Here is a 12,106-nt window from a genome sequence, read left to right on the forward strand (position 1 = left end):
GCCCCACCCCCGATTCTGTTCATTCACTACAAGCGCTATAACTGAATTTCAGGGAATTTCAAACTGCTGCTTACATCTGGAGGGTTCTTTTGTGAAGATAATGGGATCCGTCTCCAGCGTCCCAGGGGAATCCATGGGAAGACTTCTCCAGCTCTGGCTCCTACTTATTCTGCTGCCTCATTTACATTGAAAGGGAGGAAGACAGGGGACAGAAAGAGCATACCGTAGTAGTTTTCATACTGGAAAGTGAAAAACAACACAGGCAAAGCAGGATTAAAGGAGAATATTTTTCTTTTAGTTACTGGTTCTTGTTTTGAGGACAAATTTGACAGTCTCAGCTGTTTGGAGATCACAAGTTCACTGGAACATGTTTTGCCTTTGTGTGTGATCTTGGGACTTGTCTCTTTCAATTTCAGAGGGTTCTTTTGCCTGCACTGCCTGAAGCCACCCACAGATCATTTTTATCTCTCTAGAGATTAAAAAAAAAAAAAAAAAAGTCCTTTGCTGCTGCTTAAGTTGGCATCACTTTACTCTTGCACAAGCATTGCTCTGATTTCCAGTGGGCAGGATTTAGCTTCTGCTTGTTGTTAGTACCTCTGTTGTTTTCTTCTCATGTCTTAGGATGTGCTATTCCTTAACTGCTAGTATCTGGAGATATGTTTTTTTCAGCTACGCTCACCAGGCAGGGGAAAAGAAGGTAGATTGGTATTTAAGGTGTATGTGTTCTTTTTTTTGCTAATTGTTCTGCTACTGTGTGTGAACTTGGATTGGCACTTTATCTTCCAGGTGATGCTTCTTAGCTTGAATTAACTAAATGTACTGAAGTAGATTATTTCAGCTATTGTTAAATTCCTGGATGGAGACTCTTTTTCAGCATAAAGTGGTCTTTAATTTGATTTTTCTGATGTATTTGCAAAGCATGTTGAACCAAACTCTTAGAAGTTGATTTGGATTCTTCTTCCTGAGTGTTCCCATGTAGGGAAACACTTAATCTCTCTCTGCCTCTGGTTCCTCATCAGGAAAACAATGATGACATTACTTGCCTTGCTTCACAGTGGTGAAGCTTGCAGAATCTGTTAACACCTGTGGAATTCAAATTCCTCACCTGGGACCTTTGTAATAATGCTGTACGCTTCTCACAACTAGAGATGGCACTCTTGGGTATTGGCAACTGCGCTTAGACCTCCCGGGTAAATGAGAATGGTGATGTTGTGTGGTGTGATCACACATATGCACGCGTACGTTTTTGAGGCTGTATTTGTGTGAAGTGATTTTGGTGGGACAAGGGTTATGTAGTGATTGTTTTTGAGAACCACTGTACCTTGATCTAGGAAAATACTTGTACTGGAGTGGAGTTAATTTTCTTCAGAGCAGCCCATGTCATGCTGTGTTTTGAATTTTTCACGAAACCAGTGTTGATAACACCCCAATGTTTTGGGTATAGCCGAACAGTGCTTCACGGTGTCAGGTTTTCTGTTTCTCACTCTACCTGCCCTAGGAGTAGGGTGGGGGCAGTCAAGAACTTGGGAGGGGGCATAGCTGGGAGAGCAGACCCAAACTGGCCAGAGAGGTATTCCATCCCATATAATATCATCCTCTGCAATAATAACTGTGGAGTAGTCTTTCCACAGTAGCTGTTGTTCAGAGACTGGCCTTGCATTGGTCTGCTGTGGGAGGCAGTCAGTGACTGCCTTTGCATTGCTTGGTTTTTTGTTTCTTTTTCCTCTTTCCTTCACTTATTAAACCGTCTTTGTATGGAATTACAAGTTTTTCTCACTTTTGCTCTTCTGGTTCTCTCCCTCATCCCCCTGGGGTGGGGAGAGAGTGCGGGTGTCTGGGTGGGTGCTTAGTTGCTGGCTGGGGTCAACCCACCACACACTTGAGCACAAATGTATATTGAGCACGTTAATGGTCCTCTTCCCATCTTCTGAGTGTTTATGTGAGGAAAGTTAGGCTGATATCAGTGGCTTTTGCCTGAATTAGCTTTGAATGCTGAGATTACATGAAAGACCACCTTACTTTTGTCACCCTGAATAGCTCCATGAGTTTGTTGATCAGTTCATCTTTAATTATTAACCTTGTCACTTAAAAAAAAACCACCACAAAAACCAAAAAACCAAAAAACCCCAACCAACCAACCAACCAACCAAAAAACCCCAAAGAAACAGCTAGGGACCTCCATAGAGCAGTGCTGCTGGCTTTTAGGTCCCAGAGCATTTTAAGCCAATTTACCTTCAGCTGTGAGCAATTTACTGATACTGGTTCTTAGTAGCCTGTGGTTGTTCACATTTTAAATTTACTTGTTAGGTGCTGTTGCTCTCATATGGATAGGGGAAAGGCAGATGAAAATTGCAGACAGGCTTCCTGTGGCTGGTGTGGCGGGGAGAAAAGGTTGCAAACATCACAGAAATAGGTCTGTAGGCAGGATATGGAGACCGCAGCGTGCCAGAGCAAGTGAACAGAGAGCTCTCATTTTTCACATGTAAATCTGTCTGTGATCTCTTTGTTGTGCTGTGCACTGCCCAGTGCTCATCCCTTTGCTCATTATTAATTACACTTGGTAAATATGTGGACAGGGCTACTGATGAGTTGTGTTAATCTCTGTGCTGATATAGCAGGACTGCTTGGAGAGGAGATGAATCTCATGAAGTGAATCAGTGCTGGCCTTTCAGATGTCTACCTGAAATGATCACCTACCCTCTTTGGCTGCTGTGCTCTTCTCTCTCCTGTCTCTCATATGACCGTTGCCTGATACAGGAGCGTGACTGCCTTTGATGTGGCACATTTTGGTTGTTCTGAAGTTCATTGTCAACTTGCTGAAGGAACTGCAATGCCTTTACACTCTAATTTGTGGGAAACAGAGTTATATATTCCATTGTGGGGTATATGCAAAACACTTTGCCAGTTTAGAATTGGCAAGATCTGGAGAAGGGTTTAATGAACTAAAGTAATTTTCCTTCAGAGTAAGATTTTATGGGCATAAAAGATTGTTACACCACCAAATACTCTGAAGAACTTCTGAGCGCTTCTGTGATTTATGGACTCAGAGATTCCTAATAATTGCCTGAACAATAAGGATCCCTTCAGGGTTGTGTTTTCAAGATGGAATGAAACCTGGGCTACTGTTTCTGGTTACATTTTTTTTTTTTTTTTTTTTTTTTTTTTTTTCTGCTTTCGTGCCAGCCAAGTTAAGTCAAGACTCAAGGCTGCTGGATTGGGCAGTCTTGGAGACTTGCTGGCCTGATTTTAGAGAAGCTGTCCATCATATTAAATCTGGATTTAGTGGTTCAGTATACTATACAGCATGATGGTGGGATTTCTCACCAAAGACTCTTAATCCATAGTGTAGTATAAAGCCATTGAAGATAAATAATTGGCAGGGATTGGCATTTTTGTCATGCAAGCCTTATAGCAGGGTATTCAGCAGCCAGTGTAGTTTCTGCAGAACAAAAACATATGGACTGCGGAGAGGTGTGTGTGTAAAACAAAGTGCATAACGAAATTCTCGCAAGACTAGAACATCACTTGTTTCCAAAGGAAATATATTTTTTTCTGATTATGCTTTCTCCATCCACACTTCTGTCCAGAAAACCAAAACAGTTTATTGAATTATTCAGGTCATTTAGTTTTGTGTAAGCTCAGCTTGAAATTGCATTTTCCAGAGGGTTTGTATTGCCTTAAAGGAGTTGTAATTCAGCCTGGCCTATTTCCTCACTCTGTCCTAGAGGCTGGTTTTCCCTTTTTTCATTCTCAACCAGATGAGCTGCTTGGTGCCCTGAGGGACACCTGCCTGTGGGGTGTCCTGGGAAGCACAGTGTAGCTGTGTGGAGCCTGGCCCATAGGAGACAGGGGGAAATTTCACATCTGAGCCGTATTCCCTGGAGTGAGCAGTATGACCCCGGACAAAAATGAGTTCAGCATTGAGCTGACTTGACATTAATTTTGGGGACATTGGTTTGATGAACAGAAACAGTTTAATTTGGCACTATAAGGGTGTTTTCTTTATTTTGATTAAAGAATGCCTAAGTGTAAGTTTTTGCTGTTTCTGAATCAATATCACTTGGAAATTTTTTGTTTTTATTTCTTTTCCCCAGAGCAAAATGTTTTCATCTTAATTTAGGTTGAAGAGCAGGCATTTTCTATGGGGTGGCAAGTTGAGATTTCCCTCACTTCAGGGGAAGAAAATGTTTATTTTTGTTTTGAAATAGCACATTAAATGTGAAATCTCCAATTTTCAATTGAATTCAGCTTTTAAAATGAAAACTGTCAAGATTTTCATACAAAATTACTCTGGCACAGAAAAGCCACGGTTATTTGTTAGTGTTGACAAAAACAAGCTAAGCTTCTTCAACTACAAAGTAGAAATCGGAATCAAATGTCTCAGCTTGAATCAATAAAGGTTTTTTCTCTTTTGTTGTTTTTTGGGTTTTTTTTTCCTCCTGTCAGAATTCAGTTTTGGAAAATATGTCCAATTTTCCTTATGTTTTGTTCCATTCTTTTTCAACAAAAGCATTCAAATAACAGAATGTCTTAGAAAATCTGGTACTTGCCCACATCTGCCCCGATAGCCCTGCTTCTAGTTTCTTCTTAGCAGGGTTGGGGCAACATGATGTGGAGGCCTTAGAATAGCCTCTTGAAATGCTTTGAAGTTTCTTGTGCAACACTGTGTCAAAAGCACCCCATGAAAACAACTCGGGAACCAGCTGTGCCTTTCAGGCTTTGATTTGTGTCTTAACCGCATGTGACACTTCCTTAGTAGTTACATTTGCTCCGCAGTCTCACGAGGCAGCGTTCTGGGGGAATGTGCTTTCGCAGCTTTTCTTGGGAAGGTTGTGTGTTCAGCCTCTCCAATCTGCTCTGGTTTTCGAACTCCCAAACCATTGCAAGAGTTGCCTTTATTGAATCTGAAGTGTCGTGTCTCAAAAGCAAGCAGGGACAGGGTGAAGGCCACCTGGGGTTGTGGTGCAAGACTGTTGCCTGGCCTGGGCGTACATGGTGAGTGATTTTTATGGACAGGTTGCTGTAGGTGACTGTACTGCATATTACCATTGCCTCAGGCAACTCCTGCTATTTCCTGGGACCCTTTGTGCGATTTCACTGCACAGAGAAGCTCATGCTTTTGCTTTCCATGCATTAACAACAGGCAGGGCTGGATTTTTGTTAGTCATCCTGGGCGAAAATCCAGAAAAGCCATACTAAACAACGTGCTTTACTTTGGATTTATACCCAGGAGCTGAGTAGGATTCAACCCACTCCTATAAAGCTGGTGTTATCCTGTGGTTTGCAGGATTTATAATAGATAAGTGACATTTTCAAAAATATAGGGCATAGGAGATCTGGGGAGAGGCACACAAAGAGGTGGGAGGGTATGGATGCTGCCTTTAGTTGTAATTGCAACTTAAGGTAGAATTACTCTCTTGAAATTTGACCAGGACACGGAGATTTTATTTAATATGTTTAGGACTGGACCCAGGATCCACTGAACTCAGCATGAAGTCATCCTGCTGTATTCAATATGATTAGGCTCTGAAACTGGAAAACTACCTTTGTGAAACCTCACCGTAGTTGTGAGCAATAAGAAGGGTGTCATTTCTGGCAGGGCTTGTGCTCTGGTGCACGGCTTCCTAGAGACGCTTGAGATATGTCCTGTCTGAGCCGCTGTGCGAATATAGGGAACATCCTAAAAACGTCACTCTCATCAGGTTTTAGCTGGGAGCAGGCTGCACTGCTTCCCTCAGTTGGCATAAGGGGAGAAGCTATACAAACCTTGGTTACTGCAACTTGCAGCTGGCTCTTCTCCTTTTGTGTGGGAAGGTGTGCACAGAGTTTAAGTTGCGATAAAAAGGATATTGTCCTTATTTCTGCACTGCACAGCATCAGTTTAGGCTGACATGGGCTCACATATGCTGACTCAAATCTGCCTGGCAGGTTTCTTTTCACACCCTGCTGGAAGCAGCTTGGCTTTTATCTTCCTCCTAAAGGTCTCTGCGTGGGGAAATAAAGGGACAAAATGCAAGCAGGGACAAGGAAAGTGAATCCAGTAGAGAGAGGAACGCTCAGAGCATCTATTCTAAAGCCATTAAGTTGGGCACTGACTGCATCGTCACGTACCAAGGTCCCTTACAATTTGAACAGGTCTCTTCCCGGTATTATGCTGACAGTAGCCGACTGCTGTAGCCATTGTGATATTGATTAATCCTTTGGCATTTTTCTGCAAAGCTTTAAACACCTCATTCAGCAGCCTTTCAGCTGGGAAACCCAAATGAAAGGTGGGTCCCACCGCTGTGGGAGGAGAAAGAGGGGAGGGAGATGTGGCTTTGTAGTAGAAAAAAATCCTTGTTGCATAGGAAAACATTAATGAACTCAACCCTTTGTGTCACATCTCTCATTTGGACCTATCTTTCAGCCAAACTGTGATGAGGCTTGTCCCATAGAATCCGAGGGAATGAACTGCGTGACAGTAGTTATGCTAAAAAAGCAAGGATCAGATGCTCAAATGCTCTTAACTTCCACTGAGGAACCTCTATTCTTTCTGCAGAAGTTCCCGTCCCGTCTGAGCCTGGGAGCTTGCACAGAGGCTCACAGGTTATCGGAGCTCATAGCTGCCTTTCTGGGAGAGAAGGGCATTGGGCAATGTAGCTGGTAACTAGGATGATTACATTTGCCTGTGAAACCTGAGATCAGAGCACCAAGGATATCGGAGGGAAGTTATATTCCCCTGTGGTCCCCCAAGTACTGCTTAACTCCTCTCTCCTCCTACCTCAGTTTTGCAAGGGCATGACTTGGGAGTGTTCATGGCTCGCCAGAAAGTCAGTCAGTGGGTCCTGAAGGCTATGACTCTCCTTGAGCACTAAAGATACAGCTGAAGTTTTGTCTTGCTCAGTGTCTAAGCTGAATGTCATGGTCTGCATCCCTCTCTTTTTCTGCAGCAGAAAGGTGATAGATGACATGTGGAAATTCCCATGCTCCTGGAGTCAGTGACAGCAGATAGAGAACAGCAAAGCTCATTTTGGGCAAAATGGACTGTTTTGCTGGATGGGGATCTTCATAAACAAAATTGCCAATTCTTTCCATGTAGATTCACCAATTTGTGGTAGTGCTTCGAGAAACACGAAAAGTCGACTGTAATTTCTGATTGAGCTGTTGAGTTAACAAGGGTGCATCTGATTCCATCCCTGACCTTGAATAACCATAGTTGTAGGGAGGGCAGCTCACAATGTTTGATTTATTCCTGTTAGCATGTTTTATTTCAAATGCAAAACATTTTGAGATTAAAATAAATGTTACTGCTTACATGATGCATTAAGCTAATGGTTTTCTTTTTTTTTTTTTTAAACTAACTTGATCCTATAATACTGCAACTTTAATGGATAAATGCTAAGCTCTCCTTTGGGTTATTTCAGATGCCTTCTGTATTGTTACACAGTCTAAAGGAAAACTTTTTTTTCTCTTTCTCGCCCCCCCAGGTGATTCTCATTCTGACAAAGCTCTACGACTTCAACTTGGGGAGTGTTACAGAGAGCTCACTGTGGAGGTAAGTGGATTGTAGAAATCACAGCACCTGGCATGGAGGGCTTGCACTTGTGTCCCTTGTAAAACTGGAGGCTGAGCAAGGTGGGTATCTGAGTTGATCAGGGGAGGAGGTAGGAGGGAATCTGAGACAACTAGAGTTGCTTTTTGGAAAAGGGACACACGATTAAGAACACATTGCTTTAATAAAGTAGGGTCTGCAACAAGAGGGTTTCTTGATGTGTGGGCACTTCCCTGGTACACAGAGCAGCTTGATTTCATTCTCACCTTTGAGTGTCCTTAGACAAGTCTCTTCATTCCTCAGGGTCTCTGCTGTGAGGCTGGCAATGACAATGGTCTCTACAGATGGTACATGCTTGCTAGAACAGTGTCCAAGATGGTATACAACAGTGCATGATATAATCTTAGCTGATCTTAGCCATGTTCCTCAGTCCCGTGAGCTGAGATGGTCATCTTGGAAGTGAATCTGTGTTGCCCTGGGCTGTAAGGACAGTAGCCACTAAAGGACTAGAAATATTATGGTGAGGTACTGGTGTCTTCTCCGCTGTAGACAGATTTGGATGGTGCCATGTACCTGCCATGCTTCTAGTCTGGCGTGGGAGGTGGAGTGTCCTGGCCTGGGGAAGCGCACTGCTGGACAGAGTGCATGTTTTTAAGTATGTGTGTGCATTTAAAATAAATAAATAATAATTTAAAAATTCCCCCCCAACCTCCAACTCACCCCTATAAACAGGCCAGTTCCTTGATGTCTGAAATCACCGATAGTTTCTACCCGCTGGGAATTGCTCTTCCTTCTAACATCCTGTGTGTGGTGTGGAAAGGGTATGCCATTAACAGAATTGTTATTAGATTTTTTTTTTACCCTAAGGAAAAAAAAAAAAAGAAAAAAAAAGGCAGCCAGGGGTTGGGGGAGACCAAGTGCCTTGTCAGGTTTACCTGGTGCATTGCAGGTACTGCGCAACCTGCTGAAAGTGTAGTTGGTGGAACTGTCAGTGCATTGTAGTCATTGTTCCGGGTGTGAGGAGCTTCTTGCAGATGGTATCTTGAACTTCTTTCTTCCCAGCTAATTTAAAAGCCCCTGTTTAGAGCAGACTTTGGGCATGGGCTGCAAGTTTATTCCTATTAATGTATTTAAGGGTTAATTGTTCATTAGAGCTCTTAAAACTTCTCAACTTGAACAGCATTTCCAAAGCCTAATTACGCTGTACCATGGTAATCTGCAAAAGTATAAATAACTGTGCAGCTAATAAGAGAGAACACAGTGATTTTCACTTACCCTGGTACTTTTCAAGGTATTAAAGCCTTAAAAAACTTTTGCTTCTTTACCTAACAAGTACAAATGGCACTGTGATTGTACTTTAAACGTAATTGCCAAGTAATCTGCTCTGCATAAATAATGTAACAAGCAGGCAAATCATGTCCTTATACTGAGCTCACAGCATCACCTGAGCTCTGCAGAAAGGTAACAGCAGCACCCCTTTTGGAGTTTTCCCAGAGTGACAGAAATGTAGTTCATTATCGTACAACTGAAGTCATCCAGTACTTGATCAGCTGGGGAAACACACTCATTTGTGAGTGTTTCACTGTGTTCTGGGACACTTCTGCATCTTTTCTGCAGTGAAATAGGGGCTAGTGTGGGGCCTAGAGACTCAGAGATGTTGAGAACTCAGAACCTCCTGGGTTGTCTTCCAAAGTCTGGGAGGAAACCTCAGGGTAAGAGCTAGTAGGTAGAGCTCCTGGGCTCTAAACCTTAGTTTTCCACTTGGAAAATTCAGGATTAAGCCATGTTGTACTTCAGAGGGGAGTATGGAGTCTTAGAGAGCCGCTATGAGTTTCTTTGAAAAGGACATTGTAGAAATGCAGACATACTAAGTGGAAGCAATAAGCCAAGAGAAAGACCCCTTTTCTCAGGATTTGCTGTTCTATTTGCCCATTAAGGCCTCTGAATCTTTGCATTATTTAAATTGATACTTTTCAATATTTTCTTTTCTTTTTTGAGACCCTCAAAATTTTAAAAGGAGGATCTGTCTTTGCAGACTGAATTTAAGCCTTTTGGCAATAGATTTTCTTTCCTTAGTTACTTTTTGTAGACTCTCAAAGCCATCTTTGATCCACCAGAACTGATGTGTCACAAACTGAATGCAACTATCAAGTAATTAACAGAATGAGGTCTGGACATTTCCTGGAGGTTTTGGTTTTTTTCTTTTTTTCTTTTTCTTTCTCTTCCTGTTTTCTGGGAATATGACACATCCTTTCTGCTAACCAGGAGTCCTGTCCATCCGAGCAGTGGTGCTGCGTGATACCTATTCTGAACACTTGGCAAACACAGTTGCTTCCACAAGAGAGGAGTGGCTTTTGTGGCAGAGAGCAATGAATCACGGAGCAGTGCTTCAAAGGATGCTAAGACAGAGCAGAGTGCAATGCAGTCTCCAAATATCATCTTGCCTCTGCCTGCTTCATGCATCAAAAGCTTCTTCTCAGTTCCCCTTGGGTTATAGCATGAGAGGCTTCTTTTAATGGAAAACTGAATTGCCATTAAGAGAAACTTAACAGCCCAATCAGAAATTCCTGCATCTAAATACAAAGACAAGTAAATCAATAAGAAAACATCCTGAATGTAATTTAAAAAGGGAGTGAGAGCAAGAGAGGGAGAGAGGAGAATTAAAAGTTATGTTGGAAGCTGCTCCTATATCAGGCTATGAGTTTAGTCAGAGGAAATGCTAGTCAGCATTTGAATGCAGGAACACAGACATTGCTCTGATAAGCAAATATATGCTTCTGGGGCCCAAAGAATCACAGAAAAGACCTCTATTGCTACTGAAGCAGCCAGCTTTGAAGTAACCAGCTTCAAGGAAAAGACATCCACACCCACCCACTCACCCAGCCACAACCCTCCCCCTTGTGAATGCCACATCTCTTCTTGGTCACAAGAGATACCTGTCAGTTGTGGTTTGGAGTTTTGTTTTTCCCACCAAGTTGAGTGGAGGTGATCGTTTTCCTCCTATGAAAGGAATCTACTTTACTGTGTTTGTAGTTGTGATGGTGTGAGACATCAGAATTTGTGGAAAGAAGTCTTTTCATAGGTCAGCAAATATAACCTTAAAAATTATTTAAGCTTTTCAGGCATGCAAACCCTTCATCAGTTCTCAGTGTCTAGCAAAATGTCTATTTGGATAGTTTAGAATCTAGCTACATCCTGCCTGCTTTAAGTAAAAATTGGATTAAGGGTTGGACATATGCTTTCTGTAGAATTCAACCAGCCCCCCCCCCCCCCCCCCCCCCGCCAACTTCTCCATCAACAAAAGGAAAAGTTCTCCCTCTTTATGTGTAAACTTATACGGTTTTGATTTGAAGTGCTGTTGGAGCACCTTTAATGCACAAACCCTCTGTAGGCCAGGGTCCCTGCATCAAACTTCATTGCCCATGATGATCTGTAAGCACACAGGAATGATCTGTCATGAAATATGAACTTTCTTTGTAAAGAGTAGGGGCCAGGCTGCTTCACAGGCTTTGTAGTCCAAGAAGGTATCTGTTGAACAGAGGAGAATGAGAGGGCTAGGTATGCAAAATATGGTGTCTAAAAGGCACCCTTCACAACCAAGAGTTGAAGTTGTTTGTTTTTTGGGTTGTTTTTTGTGGTGTTTTTTTTTTTTATATTTTATTGTTGAAAGTCTCATGCAAATTTTATTAGGAGGAGGAGGGAAGAGAAAGTCTATTCAAAAGCTCATTTCTTCAAATGTGTATGTTCATAATACTTCCAGGTCTGACCATAGAAATTGCGATTGTGATAAATGGGTTTTGGTTTCAGGTATATGTCGTGTTCAAATATATGGGGAGTTCTGTAGGTTGTATGGTAGGCAGTAAGTCCTTTCATTAGTTAATCTTGTTGCTGTCCAGTTGTTTCCCTCTTGTGTTGTGAGTATGAATAAACAGGAGGAATCTATCAAGCTCCTTTTCTTATTCTATGGGCCTTTTCAATTTCACAGGTTTTAGAAGCAAAGGAAGAGCCTTGTGAATGTTTTCTTGCTTGTTGCTAATCCTGTCTCCTTTTTAAGCTGTACAGTATTGAGATAGGGTTATGTGAATGTGACATTCTAGATAAGTATTTAACGTTGCTGTTGTAATATTTCAAATGTTTTCAACTGTTTCAGCCAGTGTGGGTCGAGCAGTTACTTCTGCTAAGGTAACTGGAATAAAAGTTTTTCCACTGTTGCCTTTTTTAGTATCCATGAACAGTTATATTTATTTGGATTGCAGTAGCTAAAAAGATAGCCTGTATCTCAAGGGAGCTTTCAATCTCAGATGAAGACAAAGAGACAACAGGGTGATCCAGCAGACAGGAGAAGCACAAGTTAGCAGGGTGGTATTTATGATCAATGCGATAGCCATGACTGCAACACATCAGCTAATTAGGCAGTGGGGAGTAGTTCAGATTTTCTTCCAAAGTGCAAGCACTTGCATGTGTCAGCTCTTGAGTCCCTGCTACCATTTTACCCACCTTTGATGGGTCCCCTGGAGTTCCCCTCCTCTGGCTGTTGTCCCAGCTAAATTATCTGATGGTACATAATGCTGCCCC

The 12,106-nt window shown here is 42.2% G+C and overlaps 1 protein-coding gene across 1 annotated transcript in view; it reads left to right on the forward strand.

Annotated features, from left to right (window-relative positions):
• SORCS3 (sortilin related VPS10 domain containing receptor 3) overlaps positions 1 to 12,106 on the forward strand; it is a 311,885-nt gene that overhangs the window by 94,317 nt on the left and 205,462 nt on the right. The window contains exon 2 of the mRNA XM_049810209.1: positions 7,467 to 7,534. Coding sequence (XP_049666166.1) covers positions 7,467 to 7,534 — 68 coding nt within the window. The remainder of the gene's footprint in view (positions 1 to 7,466; positions 7,535 to 12,106) is intronic.

The sequence above is a fragment of the Accipiter gentilis genome, chromosome 9, assembly GCF_929443795.1.
Source record: "Accipiter gentilis chromosome 9, bAccGen1.1, whole genome shotgun sequence".
NCBI classification, from domain to species: domain Eukaryota; kingdom Metazoa; phylum Chordata; class Aves; order Accipitriformes; family Accipitridae; genus Astur; species Astur gentilis.